Source organism: Odontomachus brunneus, unplaced genomic scaffold (assembly GCF_010583005.1).
Source record: "Odontomachus brunneus isolate Ranch 3 - 2012 unplaced genomic scaffold, Obru_v1 Obru_scaffold_072, whole genome shotgun sequence".
NCBI lineage: Eukaryota > Metazoa > Arthropoda > Insecta > Hymenoptera > Formicidae > Odontomachus > Odontomachus brunneus.
Window position 1 is genome coordinate 939,637 of NW_022639522.1, and position 19,195 is coordinate 958,831.

Consider the following 19,195-nt stretch of genomic DNA (forward strand, 5'->3'; position numbering starts at 1 on the left):
CGATTCTGTTACAAAAAAATCCCGCAATATTCATTTTTTTCACATCTTTATGATATGTATTACGAATTCTCTTAGGCCAAGTTCCATAGCATCCATTTAATTTTAACTACCGGTTAAGTCCCAATAGTGATTGGTTAACTCTTCTTAATATCAAATGCGATCGGTCAAGTCTAATGGAATAACTAGCTAGTTAAGTTAACTGGAAGTTGTGGAACTGGGCCTTAGAGATGATTGAAAATATTCACTTCTTTGCCTCCCCACTTTGGCACATAGGAGAAAGGATTTGGTTGGACGAACCAAATGTTTGGTGAAGTATAAATGAGTCAGAAATTTTGCCCGAAGTTACCAGAGTTCTGCTTAAGCTGACAAGGTTTCTGGCTGATTTGGACAGAATTCTGGTAACTTCATAACCGGAATTTTCTGACCCGTTCAGATTTCACCAGAAATTTAATGTGAATTCAACCGAACATTTCTTGCATACGTCTTAAGAAAAAAATAATTATAAGAAATTTTGCGTTCGAAGCAATAAGAAATTATTCACTAGAAAAGCGTCCATATATGTGTTCAACAATAATCATTAATCTTAGATCGGAGAAAAGCGAGGATATGAATACGCATACGAAAGTGCGGCTCAACATTGAGTCCGACGAAGAAGAGGTGGAAGAAGAGGAAGAGGAGGAAGTCGAACAGGAGGAAATGCAAGGTACGTGCTTAATTGCCCTTCGTGTGTCACGCGAATGAACGATCACTGGAAATCCTATGCATAATTAAGTTTCCTATTCATAATTAATGATGTGTCGATATTTCCAATAAGAGCAACAAAGTGAAAATATGGTTCGCGCAAAGTCATTAAAATATTACACTTTCGATAGAAATTAAGCCGGCTTAAACTAAGCCGGTTGCGAGCACGATATGACGAATGTACGTCTGTGTCGACCAATGTGACATTGTACAAATTGCGCGTATAAATTTTTAAATCGTTTTAACGCGCGAATTTTTATACTGACGAATTTTTATATCGGTCCAACATTTATGGCATACAGTGTACTCGTTAACGCTGGCTTACGTTGGCTGTATTGTGTGGAACCGACTTTGTTGGCATTTTTGCAGTTTCAAACGGCAACGTAAAACTGCCTGCACTTTCAAAGTGGGAGTCAATGCGATTTACGACTGAGCACGCATTACACGGAGAGAATATTACAGTTTCTTTTCATGGAAATTCTTTTCAATTTTACTCTGTTTCTCGATTGCAGTCCAGGAATAATACTGTCAGTAGGATCTACCTTGCTAAGGAACATAATAGTTTATGATAAAAATATAGCAGATTTCGCCAAAGAAATCCAGCAGGTGTTTTAATAGCACATTTCAGTTCCGAAAATATATAAATATATATAAAATGAAATATATATGTAGTAACATATATGAGATGAAAAAATAGAATAAGAATTACTGATAAGAACTTTACTGCATAATGTCGATCTACTCCTTGGCTGCACAGTAATTGTTACTACACGCAAAAAAAATTTCAGTTGGTGCAACTAATTAGGAATCAACTGAAAATTAGGTGATCAGAAGCGATATCTCTGTTATGAAAACTAATATTTCTGTTGTCGCAACCGAAAATATTCGTCTGAACATTCAACGATATTAGAATTCAGTTGAAACAACTGAGAACAATTGATTATACAGAAGCCTCGTGAAGGAATTTTCCTGTTCCTACAGTCGAGTTTTCGTCTGAACAACCGAAAATTCGGTTGTTTGCACCAACAGAATTGTTTTTTCCGTGTATAAGATTCTCTCCGTATGTGTGAAATGATACTCTATGAGTGATGAAATTCATTACTCACCATTTTGCGTTGTAGTCCCTCGATGTCCAGTCAGACCAACGAAACTTGTTACATCCTCCTGGCATCTGGTGGAAGTCCAGTCCCTGTTGACGTTGTCCTTTCGTGTCGTCGTACATAAGCGTTGATTGCACTTCACTCGCGACGCGACACTGATATTCTCATTATAACGACATTTAATGCGAATACGTCAACGCGACAACGGCGAATAAATTTTCATTTATTCAAATTTTGATCTAGGATCGGTATATTTACGAATTTGCTCTCGGCGAGAGATGAAGTGAAAATCTGCAAACGACTGATTGACATTCCAGATAGCACAATGTCCAAAATCGGGTCATAAGACGTCTTTAAGACATCTTTAAGATATCTTTAAGACAAGTTTATAAGATATTGTCTTAAAGATGTCTTAAAGACACCCTAAAGACGTCTTATTACTCGATTTTGGACATTTGTGCTGTCTCGGATTTATCGCGGTGCGTTAAGAATCGATTCGTATGTAAAGAATCGCGAACCGAAGATCACGATAAAACTTCAGCAAAAGCGAGAAGCACGAAGGATAATATTCCGCTTTTACATTTGCCGTTATTAATTGCCGTTTCGGCAATTAATAACGTGCTACAGTGGCGTTTGAATGCACTAGCAGCGCGAGTCGCGTGTGTAAGAGAAACCGACAATAAATATCGCGAATTGAGATACGCGAGCAAAGTGATCGCAACGTGAATATTAAATGCGGAAAATCGCGAAATCTATTAATGCGTGATACGTGGACGATATTTGAATGGCGTGAAGTCACGCACGACGATTTCGGAATTTATGCGAGGATTACTTCGTAATCTTGTGAGAGTCTTGGCGAATTCTCATGCGCGTTGCTCGAAACCATTGTGGAATCGCGCTAAACAAATAGCTCCGTTGAATAATTGTACTTCAAAGCAGATACAAGGGAATGTCCAAATAAAATGTCATTTTGCGATATTTTCATATTTATACAAACATGTTTACCAAAAATCAAAATCAAATATTGTGATTAAACATTCAATATTGCAAATATCTTCTGCGCGATATAGACATTTCGAGAAAGAGCGATCCCTCATTTATTTCGAGCAAACATTTCATAGGACGATACAAACACACATGCAAAAGCCCACGTGCAATCTACATGTAAATCGCATTGATTCTTAACGAAATCTTACAAATTATTATCACTTATTAACCGTTCATCAGCATAAATTTTCATCATGCATTTTGCTCACTCACAATGAATAGCTCGAAACTCAGAACTGGCTACGTTCCGAAATCTGGAACAAAAAATGCAATATTGTCAGATTCGAGGACTCAGTTTAACGGACAAACGCGCATAAAATCTTACTGACTGTTTGTGGCCGTAACCCGAAACATTCTGACGGCAATGTCTCGGTTTATAACTCGTAGAATTAAAGCCCGCATTAATAGCCGTCATCTGAAACTTATTTCATGTGAGATAATCAGATCTTCATCTCGAGTTAGATCCGAGTTTTTCAATTGAATTGTGATACATGCGACATACCTGTAATCACGTTGAAAACAATTGAAAAACTCTCATTTAACTCTGAATAAAAACCTGAGTGTCTCACTTGAAATAAGTTTCAAGTGACAATTATTAACACAGGTCTAAGGAGGTGAACGTAAACAAATGCCTCTGAGCATACCTTTGAGCCGCCCTTGCTCGGCCCGAACCGAGTCCTCCGGTGCTGCATCCTGTATCCACTTGAACTGTAACCCCACGCGTGTCTGCATCCGCAGTGACCACAAGCGCCACCAGATCTGGGGCAGAAAATTTGCCTAATTAGTCACGACAATAGTGCGACTACACACGGTGTGAACGAATCGAGAATACGACGCTTCGACAAGAGGTCTGTTCTTTTTAGCCGAACTGCCTGAACTGGTGTAAGTTAGAGTGAAACCAAATATATTTGTCTCACTTTAACTTATCGCATCACTTTAGACAGTTCATCTAGAAAGAACAGACCTAAGGACGCGTTTTTGTGCCTCCTCTCTCTTTCTCTCTTGCTAACAGACTGACACTATCACCCGAAATTCAGCGTTATATTATCTATCTATATTATCTATATTATCTATTCTATATTATCTATTCCTCTGATTATCATCGTATTTCTAATTCTCGACTAATAAATGCGACGATCGTCCAATTCTATTACTATTTGAGTGAGTCGACGATAATGACAAATCATAAAAGACGCAGGCTCGACACGTCGCGACAAGCTTAGGTTGCAGAAAGATTATGTCGAAGAAAGCAGCTGTACTTTTAAGTATTCATATGTTACAACGCACTAAGAGTATAGAAATGCTTGATCTAATCAGAATTATAGTTATTTTTTACCTCAACCATATATTTTTATTGTTTTAACATAAAATGATAATAGCAACATGCATATGTTATTATTACTAACATTGGAAAAACAGTAGAATTGAATAAAAATATGATTTTCTCGATCATAATTTATAGTAATTATTTCCCTACGTGATTATAGTTACAAATATCAAGCATTTTTCCACAATGTGAGAGTTAAATACTATAAACAGATTCTTTCTACCACGGCAGATTCTTTTTTCCTGTGTATCAAGACCTAATAATTCTTGTTTCAACTGAACATAATTGATAACACAAGTCCTTCTTGCGCAAATAATCCTACACGATCGTCTCAACGGATCTTTTACGTTGCGCGTGATTTTTCTTGCAGAAGACGGACAAGAAGTGTCGGCCAGACCGCGAAGAATGTCTGAATACAATACGGCCACTAAAAAGGAACCGATACCGGCAGGTTCGGCGTTCTTCATCTTTTCGAGCACTAATAGGTAAAAAGGAAGGAGCTTTTGTTAATCGCGATCCCGTATCCTAGTCGGGAGGAAAGAATCGGAGATTCATCTCCGTCTTTTCATTTTTCTCGGGTATCGTTTTACACGCAGTCGGTCTCGATTATACTTCTTCTCGATCGCGTTTCACAGGTTTCGCGTGTTCTGCCATTGGTTCTGCAATCACAGTTACTTCAGCAACGTGATACTGATCTGCATTATGATCTCGTCTGCTATGTTGGCCGCTGAAGATCCCTTGAAAGCCTCGTCATATAGAAATGTGGTAGGTGATCTGCGCCGCTGAAATATCCACCCTGTTCAAATATCTGCGAAGCTACTGCAACATCCGTCCAAGATAGCTGTAACAATGTGACCGGCAAGCGGCGCTTTGTGTTGCAGATACTCGGCTACTTCGACTACTTCTTCACCGCCGTCTTCACGATCGAAATCTGCCTTAAGATGATCTCATACGGCTTTATCATCCATGACGGTGCGTTCTGCCGATCGGCTTTCAACTTGCTCGATCTTCTGGTCGTGTGCGCCTCTCTTGTCTCCATGACTTTCACGTATGCGACATTCATATTTTATATTAATCTAATCTTATAAACAAAACGAAATGTAAAAGAACTGCCCTCTTATTAGTAGATACATAAATTGTTTATAAAGTCTAAAAATCCTTTTGTAATCACGCTGAGGGAAAAAAATATCTGAGAAATAACAAACATTTATTCAGTACTAACAACATATTTGTATCAATATGAAATATTTTTTCTAATATAATAAGAAGATGCACATTTTCTTAAAATCTTAGGAAAACCTTAATTTTTCATGAAAGCAATTGTATATTTCATTTAAATAAATGAATTTGTATTTAAGTAAATATGGTATTAGTACTCACACTAATTACATAATTTTGTCTATTAGATTTTTTGTTAGGATTTGCCAAATAAAGAGTTAAAATTCGAGAGAAAGCATTCGATTCGCTTGAGAGATAAAATTTCGCTCTATAAAAATTCTTTTTCCCACACTTGATTTATGTGACATTGATAATATTATTTCTCGTATATTTGCAGTTCTGGCGCATTCTCCGTGGTCAAAGTTCTCCGAGTACTTCGCGTCCTGAGGCCGCTACGCGCGATCAATCGCGCCAAGGGACTGAAGGTATCTTACTCATTTGTCTTATCTATCTGTAAGTTCGCTAAAACCGGCCCAATTCACAGCATACGCCCTACAGTAGACGTAATAGTAACGCCAGAAGCATAATACCGTAATTGTCCACAGCTAGCTAAATTAAAAGAATCGCTCCATACTTCCGACGTTGATTGCCAAGCGTTCGCGAAGTTGCGATTATCGATAACAAATGGTGGAAGAGCGCCGAGCGAATTCATTTGCAGAATATTCGCGCTGTGATCGGCGAAACGGGTAGCTTTCGTTTACCGTGGGTCGTTTAAAAAGTGCTGATCTAGTACAGAGATAGCGCAAATTTGGCCAAATCTTTATTACCGTATTCCTTCCTTTATTAGATTGAGCATGACGGTATAGAGCGATCTGTCGACTGGTCTTTGACAGCCAAGATGAACGCCGCGAGTGATGGGTCCGGTCACAATCATCAGCAAAGACTCAACTGTACAGTTTCGTTGTTCCCCGCATCTTTTGGCATGATTTCACCGTGAACTTTTAGCATCGATTTATAACCGGTAGATATCGATGAAATTTAGGTCTACACGGAAAAAAAAGATCTGCTATATATGGACAACTAACTAAACATAACTTGTTGTATTAGCCACTTTTTCTTTGCTGCAGGAGCCAATTTCTTTGCTATGATAACAAGAAAATCTTCTCCTGCAAAAAGTAGCTAAAGCAGTAAATTATATTTAGTTGTCTATCTATAAATTTGCTACATTAGCCACTTTTCTTGCTGTAGGAATAGATTTTCTTGTTATCATAGTAAGAAAATAGGTTCCTGCAGCAAAAAAAAGTAGCAAACGCAGCGAATTATATTTAACTGTCCGTATGTAGCAAATTAGCTTGCTGCTGCGGCAAATTATTTTTTTCCGTGTGCCACTTCGCTCTGAAAAACAAGGGAACAGTGGAAACAACGAACGCACAGAGTTATTCGAAGTGTTCACTTTGGCGCATTATCAAACGAAGACTAATTGACAAATCACTTTATACCGCCGTACTTCATATTTCAGCTAATAAAGAAAGGCTCTGAAATGCGGTAATAAAAATTTGGCCGAATTTGCGCTATCTCTGCATCAGACTACGTACTTTTTGAACGACCCTCGTATTTTGCCGGGGACCTTCATTACGCGAGATTCGTCGCGCGAGCGAAAAGAACGAACCCACAGGTAGATGGACCGCTCGACCCACGTCGGTAGATAACTCTAACGACGCGAGAATTCATTCGCAACGAGCGATATTTGTCGCGGGTGTTTTCCAGACGCACGCGCGCGTATTAGACCGGGAGCATACAGAAGAAAAACTTAAGCAGTAAGAAAATTGAGCAATCACAGCCGACGCTTCTCCTCACGAAGAGCCATCGATCATGATTGGTCCATTTTCACACTGCTTAAGTCTTACTGCTCAAGTTCTTCTGTATGTCCCGGGCCTTAACTTACAGTCAAGTTAACGGCACGGAATCCCGGCAGATTTTTCGTTATGTAAGAGAGTTTGTAAAAAAAAAAAGAAAAAAACGTATTTTCTCCAATAAGTAAGTAAAGATTCACCTTGTGCACACCCTCGTGGAGCATATCGTCGTGCAACCTTAACGAATTCGTCCGAGTTCCGCTCGCTCTCTGAAGAGACTTCCCTTCGCGAAACTCCCTTGCTCTCGCGATTTCGAGATGGTCACTCGAGCTCGGACCCCACGGCCGGAGTTACATGTGATTCTCGCCGAGAGAAATTTAAAAAAGTATATAAATAAAGGAAAGAAAAGGAAACACCGATCAGAAAAAAATCGACGAAACGAGATAAATAAGAAAACCTTAACGCGACATGCGACGCGCGTAATTCTCATCTCTCCACGAAAAGGACAAATATATATTGTGATTAATGTTGAACCCAGCACGTAGTACAGTGCGTCATCGTAGCGGTAAAGACTATCGGAAACATAGTCCTCGTCACCAGCCTCCTGCAGTTCGTGTTCGCCGTCATTGGCGTACAGCTCTTCAAGGTAGGATTATCGGGCCCCGACGCAACACGGCCCCGAGACTATCTCTCTCTGTCTCTCTCTCTCTCTCTCTTTCTCTCTCTCTCTTTCTCTTTCCTTTGAACCTTTTGTAGTTATACACTAGAGTGGCATAACGTACCAGTCGTACAACTCCACGACACCCCAAAATATCCACCCTTCCCCCCGGCCCCTAATCAGCCCCGATCTCTTTCAAGATCAGAATCGGCATCCGCTCATTCGTTTGTCCACACATATATATAATGCAATCAGCCAGAAAGTAATTCACCATCACCAAATTCACCATTACTGCGACCTAATCTAACTATTTCAGTACGCCTTTATTCGATACCTCGACGGCTTCCTCGACGATTATTTCCGTGTTGCAAGACATGCGGTCGCGTTTAATCCGGCGGCGACGAATCGAAGCCGCTGTTTCGCGCGCTTTCCCCGAGTTGAGTCATTTGACAGAAAGCAACTCTATATATATATTTATCTGTATATGTTTCTTTTTTCCACGAAACTTTGATCGAGACCGACAGAATTTACACGTATTCGAATTCTTTTCTTCTCAATCTCTGTTCAAATAAAAAAACTTCTAATATCTGATTTTATATACCTGCAAATATAATTATAAGTGCCGGCCTAAATCCCTTTAATTTTCGCATTCTCAATAAATTCGTTAATAAAAACACTATATATTTTTTCCACAAAATTTTCTACAGAATTCACACGTGTCAGAGCTATTTCTTTACGTGATTCAATATCTGTTAAAATAAAAAAACTTGTATAAAAAATTATTCGATTTTATACATCTATAAATATATGAACGTCGATCTAAATCTCGATTCAATCCTCTTATTCTCAATAAATTTGTTAGTAAAAAAACTATCTTTTTTTTTCCCGAAATTTCGGTCGAGATCGATGGAATTCATACGCGTGTCCGAGATTTTTACTTACACAATTCAATATCTTTCGAAACAAGAAAATCTGTATAAAAAAATCTGATTTTATACACCTATAAATATGACTATGAACGTCAACCTGAATCACGATTCGATCACGAAATGTCTGTTAAAATCGGAAGCGTCATGCATAATGGATGATTTCACATACCTGGAAATATATAATTTATCGTTGCTCACGTCGTACGTGCTCCTTCCTGACTTCCCGATCTAGCATCTTGGTTCTCGACGTCGGGTCCATCATAACGGACACTCACTCGTGACACTGACACTCGCGTATGTACGATTCGATCGGAATGAATCGGAATGAACTGGACGCCAACGATAGTCCGAGTAAATGTTTCGAAAGAGTCGACGAAATATTTTAATCGCGGAGTGTTTCAATCGCAAAACACACGGGAATGGCAACTGACACACACCGATACACGTGGTACAGCGTGTCGTTCGAATGCCAAACGATCGGAGAAGCTCGCGAAGTCTGAAAGTAGACTCGACCGCCTGGAAGGTCCAGAAGTTTCTTTCGAATGTTGATTGTTGTGATTTCGACATTGTCTAGTGACGAACAATTGCGACTGCTGATGGGTTTTTGCCCCCCGCTGCCGATTGTTTTAGTACAGTCGCGCGTCGTCTACTTCCCCGCGACCGAGCGTTGTATACGTCATAAGTCGAGTGACGAGTGATATACGTATATATACAAGCGCGTGTGTATATCGGCACGTTAGTTACGACACAACAATCCGACAATTTCCGTCGGATAATCTGAATATTTCGTCGGCTTTTGAAATATTCAATCGGGCTCTCGTCAGTATCGTGTTGATTAACCCTTTGAGTCATACATTTTATCTCTCGATGAAGTTTCTTCAAATTTGGCATTTGGAGGATTTTACAGTCGCTGATCACGAATTTGAAGTGAGAAAGTTAAAGTTCGAAATGTATAAGATTCTGTTAGCTATTTTGAATAAATTATTAATGTTTTGATATGTTGATTCCTAATAGCTTTAAAATGATTTTTGTCTGAAAAAATGCACTTTTACATTTTTTTATTTGCTTAAATGATCTAATAATTAAACACTCAAATTATTTTTTATTAATTTTTAATTTATTTTAATTTATTACATTTATGAGAATATATAGTAACAATATTATCACCTATATTTGCCGAGATAAGCTTAAAGTTAAAATCACTAAAAATGGAAGAAAGATAAGTGGGACACTAGTCTGCCACTACGATTCAAAGAGTTAACATGTGTTTTTCCGTGATCGAATTGTATCTAAGTGAGTGCCAGTGCCGCGTGCTAGTAACTGAAGTGTCGCGACGGATCAGTGGGGAGCGAGATGTGTCGGATCGGAAAGCCAGGAAGCCACAGGACGTCGGGACACAATAAACAGAACATTCTAGGTGCGAGAAATAATTGATTATACACGATGTCTTCCCGATTTCAAGGGACGATTGACAAATTCACTGAGAATAAAGAGGTCGAATCAAGATTTAGGCTATTAGTAGCCATGTCATTATTTGACGATTAATTATAGCCTCGCGAGTTTCTGATTGCTCGTCAACTTGTACCTGTATTTGCTTCACACGACAAGGAACAGTGATCCGAGCAGCCGAATAACGGCCCATGAATAGGAATCTGTAATTAATTATACTCTCAGGCCCATATTAATGGTCGTTATGTGAAGCTTGTCTCAAGTGAGGTCTCCGATTTGAATTCGAATGGGCTCTTCAGTTGAGAGAATCACAACTACAGATATATATATATATATATATATATATATATATATATATATATATATATATAACATCATGGCACAAGTATCATATATACAGGGTGTTTCACACTCTCCTCCGGGCATTTTGTGGTTGAGGTGAACATAAAAGTCCTATATTGTTTTGCGATATTCGTAATAATTATCGAGATATTAATTGTAGAAAATTTGTGAATGATCATGCAGAATATGATAAATGAGTTATAGCAGCGACGACTGCCGTCGTGTATTTATACTTTAGGTCAAATTGAACAAAAAAGTCCTCTACCATTTTGCAAATAATCACATAGATTTTTAATTATTAATTAAAGAAGATGAGTGCATTATCACGCAAAATCGTGCAATAATTCGGGCAGGACTTTTATATTCACCGCAACCTGTTCTATGTTCCCACAAAATGCCCGGAGGAGAGTGTGAGACACCCTGTATATCATATATATATCATATGGTACAACGAAAAAATTCATATCTAATTCTGAATTCAAGTATTTCACTTGAGACAAATAACGACTATTAATACTGGCGAAGATCGTAAATAATTTGCAACTATAAAGTAACATCCTCAGAATTTGACGTAAATTTTGAGTTTGGTTCGCGCGTATAATAACTTTTCCTAGATTGCAAAAGATATCTCACTTTGAATCTACTGTTTTCTTAAAATTTTTGTTTAGCCTTGTTATTGTAGCGAATTCAAACTTAAACGCAATTCTACTCGACACACAACTTCCAGTTAGATGGAAAATTTTCCAGGTTAATGTAAAATCAGAATATCCATTCGGCTTTTACGACTTACACCGCTGTGTGTTTGTAAACTTTGCCGTAAACTTGTGTGAGTACGCACATTTTAATGAACTCTTGTCAACGACCTTTTCCAGGCAAATATCAGTATTTGGCAGCAGTGTTCGGCATTAACCGATTGACATTTCCTCTGGCTAAAATAATCGGCGAATCAGTAATCGAAAATTGATCACTCGTCACATTTGTAATCGCGAATAATTTAATCGATTAAAGAAAATAATTATTAATCAGTGTATAATCGATCGCATATTAAAGCTCGATAAACGATTAATTTCATTAATCGATGAAATTATTTCCTATCTCATATGTGACGATTGATCAGTTTCGATTATTGATTTGCCGATCATTTTAGTCGAGGAAAAAATTTTCATCCATTAATGCCTAACTGGTCGACACAGTTATAACGATGGCATCGTCGCTCGCTCAAAGTTCCGCGACCCGTTCCGAAATTAACGAACACGACGTCCAATTAAGAGTACACCGCTGTCTCGATCCGGCGCGTCGAACACGACGCGCCAGCGACACGTGAAAAATAATCGTCGAGCGGCGCGAGAGCACGAGGCGAACGTTGTTTTTTCTGACGAATGCACCTTTGGGTACCTCCCTCCTGTGAAACGAGCTGTTTTGCGAGCTGTAACTTACTCATTGGGTTTCTTGTCTCGACACTCTCTCCCCGAAACCTCTCACTGGGACCACGATTGTGTGTGTTTTCTTTCTGTTCCCTTCTGTATAAGATTATCGGCGTCCCGTTGCCGAGGACCAGCCTGACTGTGTTGTCTTACGTTCGAGATTGTTTTTACATCGACGTAGCGCACTCGAGGACTTAGCCCGGTCTTGAATCGCTTGGAAAATCGCTCGCCCTACTGACGTAACTCAGCAGATCATCCCTTTGTGCTTTCGCAAACCGACATTTCCGACTCGACCCCCCTCCCCCCCCAAACGGTCCCATCGTGCACTGCGAGAAAGAGTATCTGGAAAATAAGAAATATTTATTCCATGGGTACATATTTATTTGCACTAACATACAGGGTCATCGAAAAGTATCGGACCCCCCTAATATCTTCAGTTAGAATGCATTTTGGAGAAAATGTCCAATAGCAAAGTTGTATGGTTTCAAGCGGGGAGTAAGATGATGACCTTAACTTTGACCTTGATCATGTTCTTCAAGGTCATTTCAAGGTCAACCTTATTTTTTTAAATGGGACCTCCTACATTTTATTGCATATTCTTATAACACATCTCGAGAGCTTTCCAAAACGCTAGAATAAAACATTTTTTCATTAAGTACTTTTTGAATTATAAAGGTTTGAAGTTAACAATTTTTTGACACAAAATGTAAAATATCTTGTAAAATATTATTTAGTTTTCAGTAATCATAACCTTAATACTTTTAAGCATCACCGCTTGAAGCCGTACAACTTTGCTATTGGACATTTTCTCCAAAATGCATTCTAACTGAAGATATTAGGGGGGTCCGATACTTTTCGATGACCCTGTATGTATTTTTACATTAAGAAAAGATTTCTTTCATAAATAGGAGAGTATATATTTTCCTACACTGAGAAAAAAAGAGACAGTTGGAGGGAGAAAATCGGCGGTCAGCTGCCTTCAAAGGAATATTGCGTCTATTGAACAAATTACGCGTTAGTTGATGTATTTACTGACCAAATCGCAATCGTTGAATCAATTGACGACTCTCGTCGTGGCAATGATATAATTTAAGTAACTAAACATTTACTTGAACGAATTTTGTTTTTTCAAGCAAAGCCTCATTGACTCAATTACTTTTTTCTCAGTGTAGAACCGTCGCTCCTGACGAAAGCAATTGTTTATTCTTAACAAAAACATTTAGATTCTAGTAAATGTGTCGTCAGTACCCACCGAATAAATGTGTTTTTACTTTTCAGGTATTTTTTCTCTCAACTGCGAGGAAACATCTGTGTTCCTATCAGTTGAAAATTTGTGTCGATAGAATTAAACGGTTCGTTAAATCTCTGTGATATAGATTATATTTTAATACGCGGCCATATTTGACTATGGCTCGTCATACATCAAGACCGGGCTGAGCACTTTGGAATTTTAGAAGAAATTTAATTAGAAGAATTAGAAACATTCAGAAGAACGCGAGTGGACTTTATTTTGAAATTTTGACCGGAAGAGAGATTCGACTCTGAATTACATCTCGGTGCACGTTATGACGCCCGTTCGGATCTAAATATGATGAAAGTAGCGTGTCCCCGGTTCGGTGTGAAAGCAATTCCCCAGTAACAAATTCCACGGCGATGTTTAACAATGAGAAATGTAATTTACCGTTTCCCTAGGCGTAGCATGACTCGACTAGTCGGATAATAATAGAGTTAGTTCGGCGGGTTATATGCATGTCGTTTCGGATATCGAGTAAACTCGGCGGGAAGTGTAGTAAATTAAAAATCACGTGACTGATATGACGTTTGCCCCGGTAGTGTTTCAGTAAGAAGAAAAAAGAGCCGCTGTATATTCGATTGTACACGCATATCGTGGCACGCTAAAAATGAGAATAGATGCCGTTTCTCCTTTTTCTTCTTCCGTTTTTTCTCGCAGAAAGCCGTTATCAATCAAAAATAAAAGCGACGCGCAAAACTGTTATCAATAAAAATAAAAGCGACGACGCAACTGTGTCGCCGTATTTTTGTCATGCGCGAGTGTGCGTGCGATTTTCGTATCGTGTGTAACTATCACAAAAGGGATGGAACAGTTTTGTTACGCCGCTCTACGTGATACGATTTTTCGTCAGGAAATTCCTTCGCGAGACTTCTTGTCGCCTCGAGTATCGTCACGTTCGACACGATACATTCTGCCCGCTGATTTCGAAGCCGTGCGGTGTTTAATCTGGCTACGTGTGCGGTCTCGCTTTGAGTGATTTGATTTACCTGGGGATTATATACGGGATATTGCGTGATACAGAAATGGCCATACAGTAATATCGAAATGGCAACGCGCGTACTCTCGCACACTCGTGGAAGGGATAAACCCTATCGGCACGAGACGGATAGGTCAATTAAAGTAATTAAAACCTCTGGTGGAGCCGAATAACACGCATTCAAAAAAATGGTCTTGCAGTCATAACGAAAATTATCTGGATACGAGAAATTAGCTGAGATGATTGAATGACCAATAAATACTGCGATATCGCGAATTTTTTGTATTTAACCGATACAGATGGCAGAAAGACCGAATTTCTATCTGAATTATTTGTGATATTTTTGGCACAAGAAAGTAGTCTCTCTGTGGCGCCCATCCAGATTAAAGCCAGTCACATTTCTTATAAAAATTGACTGGTAGACAGAAAAGAGCAGCGACAGGAGACAAACGAATGCATAATCCTCACACCCACCGAAATTTGCTTGCAGATACTGCTAGAATGTTGCCACTGTAAATTCTACGTATCACAGACAATTTCCCAGCAGTTACAAAAAGATAGAGATAAATTTTGCGAGCGTGACATTTAGAATTCTACGTGGACCAGCAAGACATTTTTTTGAGTGCACGGCATGACATCTTAGTGATAAAATTAATCGGCGCGACTTCTTTCTTGATGTTTTTCAAACTGTCAAGTGAATTGTTTACGATCGTCTCGTTACGGGGAACATTCGCGTTATTGTCGGAAGATCATGCTGTAAATCCAATTCACGTAGCGGTTTTAATTACTCCACATGATATCGTAGAAAATCATGCCACGCCGATGTAATCTAATACGCGAATAGCACATATAGTGGACGAGTGTCCGGGGGGAGATGAGACGGTAGCTCAAAAGCAGATCGGGGATATAGTTGAGTGCAAACAAAAGAGAAAAAAAAAATGAGAAAAGCGGCTTTATACGCAAGGCCTAACATGCCTTTGCTCTTTCAGCATTGACTTTCGTTTCTTCGTTTTTGCTCCCATCAGTTGGACACCTACGATATATACCTTTTTTATATATACATGTATATGTATATCTCTCTCTCTTTCTCTCTCTATATCTCTCTCTTCTTCTTTTTGCCATCACTTCGCTGCTCGAGACTTGATAGACTACATCGCTGCTCAGACGACATATGAAACGTTCACGCAACATACGCACGAATCCACATATGTACACACATACACACACACACACACACATTTATATCTATAGTGCATTAAAAAAAATGTTCGCGCTTTCCATCCTTTTGCTGCATATCTATCTCTGTGACATGTAGTTTTCATTCGAGCTCATGCAAATGATGATACTTCTGTCCAAAGACACATGTGTGTCAAATTTTAATAAATATAAGAGATATTTTTCACATGACTTTCCACTTTGCTTGAAGCAATTATGGTGAACTCAACAAATTTATAAGATGAAGTAATTCTGACTATCTGTGGCATTAAAGACGCGATATACAGGTATTTTTTGATGTACTGTAGATAAGGGGCAGATCGGTACGATGTGAATCGCGCTGAAATTAATTTGAGCGAAGAGCAGATGATAGAGAAGAAGCTGTGTCGGTTTAAAATATCCGTCATGTATAATAATGACTCACTTTCCTCCGAAGTACACACTTGCGGGGAATTATACTTTGTGTGGTCCAGAAAACCCAAGCTAAAACTGCACCGCCGTACAGCGTGCTCCTCAGCAAGCTTACCTTTGCGTAAACGCGCGAAACATCATCCATAAAAATTTATGGCTGCTTTCATGATTACGCGAGGCATTCCTCCGACATTACCCAAACGGTACCGGCCTTCCCGAAAAAGATACATACATACACACATACATATATACACGCATACACAAATACACACATATATACACATATATGTACGCGCGACACAAGCAGATCTAAGGGGCACACATGCATATATATATATATACCCACCTATCCACCAAAGATAAAAATAAGAAAGAAAGAATTATTACTCACGCAGGCTTCGTGATTTTAAGACTGGTAGTAGAGGATGTTTGAAAATTGCATGCTTGTGCCGGCTGAGCGTTGCAGTGGTGTGTCGTTATATTAACATGAGAGAGAAAGGCGGAGGAGAAGAGGAAAGGATACTTCTCTCGTAAGCTCCACTCGCCGCGGGACTTCGCCGGACAAAGAAAAGGGAAAAGATCACGAAAAGCGGGGTACGCGCGCACAGACCCATAATTGCTGCAAAAGGAAGCAACACGGCAATTTCCATTTCTGTCCGTCCACATAGGCATGGAGATCGTCGACCTCGATTGTCCTCTAGATGCATCTTCCTGATGCGCTACGCGATTATGTCTCAGTTTAATGCGATATACCATGAAGATATCGCGAGATCTTACAAAGATTGTGCTCTGCCAAGGCGGGAAAAGACAAATGTGATGGCGCGCGAAGTCGGGTCGGACTTCAAGAGTCGGGACGCGAGATTACGCGGTATCGGAGAATGCGAGAGACGCCGAAAAGTTTGCGAATTTAATATTTCGCAGAACTTTTTTCCATTCACTTGATCGCGCGAGGGGACAGTCGAGATCGACGAGAAGCAAAAGAGAAGGAGAAATTCGAATAAAGAATGCCATCGGCTAAAGTTCTCTATCTATAAGGTTCTATTGAAACTCGCTCATTAGGCGAGAGTCTCATAGAAACGGAGCCAACTAATTAACCTAGGTCGGATAATAATCAGACTGCAAGTCGAATTCACACCAACTAATTCAACACCCAGGACGGTCGTTCTGCGATCGCGCTGATTCTCCATCGAGTTCGTCCGCTTCTCTTTTTTTCTCGCGGAGTTTCACAAGCACCATCGATTCTCATCCGAGCCGCTGTAGAGCCGCTTAAACGCCCGCGAACAAGACCATCGACAGTGAGCTTCCGTGAGAGACATTAAACCTCTGCGATCGACGCAACGAAATCTTTCGCTATCGGCTGCGATCGAGGACGCGCGGCCGCGGAAAAATAATACTCGCGGGTCTCATCGGGGATATCCGAATGTGGACTGAGGGTTGAGCGCTTTACTAGCACAATAGGGGACAAATAGAGTAACATAGAACGATGGTAGAATAGTTCACATTCTAGGTTACGTTTACATTAGTTCGTTCTGATGAATTTCTAGGTGAAGACAAATCGTTCAGCCCGATATTATGACTATCTGTCTATCTATCTATCTATCTATCTATCTATCTATCTATACATCTATCTACCTATCTCTCTCTCTCTGTCTGTCTAAATATCTCTCTCTATATATATATATATATATATATATATATATATATAAATCTCTCTTTCTCTCTCTCTCTCTTTCTATATATATTATATATATACATATATATCGCTCGTAGTTTCATGTGTATCGATCGCCCTACCATCATATATCTCCTTACACACATATACACACACATACATACACATAACCACACATACGCGGCGCGATATCGGGTGTCACGGAAATAGTTACGCGTAAGCAAGCCCCGCGATTTGATTCGCGAATGCCTGGTTTCGAATTGTTGGCGGGGTGCGAGAGGGTGAAAATGCGTTGATCACGATGCAATTGTGATGGGCGCGAGGGCGCGAGGAGACAATAAACGTTGCAGCGACGCTCGACCGACGACGACGAGCTCCAGATGGGAGGGAGTGGAATTTTTACCCTCCAGATCCGCGAAGCTTCCCGCCAATTTCGCGACGCGACGCGCGACCTTCGTCGTGCATCCTCTCCCTGAGTTGGATTCGAGCGATTTAATTCCCGAAGAAGATCGATTGAACAAGCGTCTTCTCCGACGTAGGTAGAAAAGTCTCGAAACAAGCGACGCGCTTAAAAGTCGACTAACAGGAAGAACATCTCAGAGGAAATCGTATCCACGTCGTCGGAGTACAGTATCTTGCGAGACCCATTAATGTATCGCGAGTATATGAGAACTCACGTGCAATTGCGGTTGCGCTCGCAAATCGAAACGCGATATCGTAGTTATGACGTGCCGTTGCGGAGAACTTTCTCGTCGTGCGCCCGAGAATTTCTCAGGGCTCGCTTGAATTTTGACCTGCGACAGTTTCCGAGGCGCGCTGTATACTATACGCTTACGAGACACGACAATGGCTATTAGCCGCGCCGGCCAACGCGAGCGAACTTCATCGGGAAGCAACTTTCGACGAGCGATATCCCACACGATCCACGGACGTAACCGATTTACCGAACACGCTCACGATCGCGTGCACTTGCGCGCGCAAAAGTCAACTTCCGATGAGGAGGCAGCGAGGTTTCCCGTCCCGAAAATCCCATAGGTGCATTGCCGAGAAAAAACATCGAGCACTGATGGGTTGCATGGATGGCGAGGGCTTGGTTCACGATGTGGAAAATAAAAACAAAACAAACAACCGAGTAAAACGGGGAAAAAAAGAGCAAAGAGGAAAAAGAGAGAGAAACCTGCGGGAAGGACCTCCGAGAGAGAGAACCTCCAGACTCTCGAGAGAGTGACTTTTTTCACGGACAGAAAACAGAGAGAAGCTACGCGACTTTTCCAAGATAATCAGGGACAACGACTACGACTGCGACGGGGGGTCGTCGTGTCGTCGCGTCGTGTTACGTTGCGTCACGTCGCGTCACGTCGCGTATCGGTCGCAGGTGCGTTTCAGCGTCTAGGGAAACTAGGCGAGGGACTCGTAGAGAATTAGTAGAACTGACACCACCACGAGAGACGGGACGATCGAGCTAACGTGCTAGAGACGCAAAGCGGCCAAAGAGCGCGAAGGAGAGAACTCGACTCGAGAGAGGGACGAAAATTCGAAATTCGTGGCGAGAACTTCCACCAACCCCAATGACCCCTTGACCCCCCCCCCCCCCCCCCC

At 40.4% G+C, this 19,195-nt stretch overlaps 1 protein-coding gene and 1 long non-coding RNA gene across 12 annotated transcripts in view; one reads left to right on the forward strand and one right to left on the reverse strand.

Annotated features, from left to right (window-relative positions):
• The window catches only part of LOC116847012 (muscle calcium channel subunit alpha-1), a 120,108-nt gene that overhangs the window by 70,524 nt on the left and 30,389 nt on the right, over positions 1-19,195 (forward strand). For 8 of the 11 annotated variants that reach the window (XR_004378636.1, XM_032821557.1, XM_032821548.1 and 5 more), the window contains 6 exons: positions 588-703; positions 4,586-4,700; positions 4,851-4,980; positions 5,097-5,263; positions 5,771-5,858; positions 7,765-7,872. Coding sequence is in view for 10 of the 11 variants with exons in the window: in XM_032821557.1 (XP_032677448.1) it covers positions 588-703; positions 4,586-4,700; positions 4,851-4,980; positions 5,097-5,263; positions 5,771-5,858; positions 7,765-7,872 (724 nt within the window). In the remaining variant the exon portion in view is untranslated. The remainder of the gene's footprint in view (positions 1-587; positions 704-4,585; positions 4,701-4,850; positions 4,981-5,096; positions 5,264-5,770; positions 5,859-7,764; positions 7,873-19,195) is intronic. The other 3 variants (XM_032821553.1, XM_032821549.1, XM_032821550.1) reach the window with 1 other exon arrangement.
• On the reverse strand, positions 1,279-9,437 carry LOC116847015. The gene is made up of 4 exons (XR_004378638.1): positions 8,983-9,437; positions 3,533-3,647; positions 3,102-3,142; positions 1,279-2,142 (listed from the first exon to the last, which is right to left on the reverse strand). It is a non-coding gene; the product is annotated as an uncharacterized LOC116847015 (long non-coding RNA).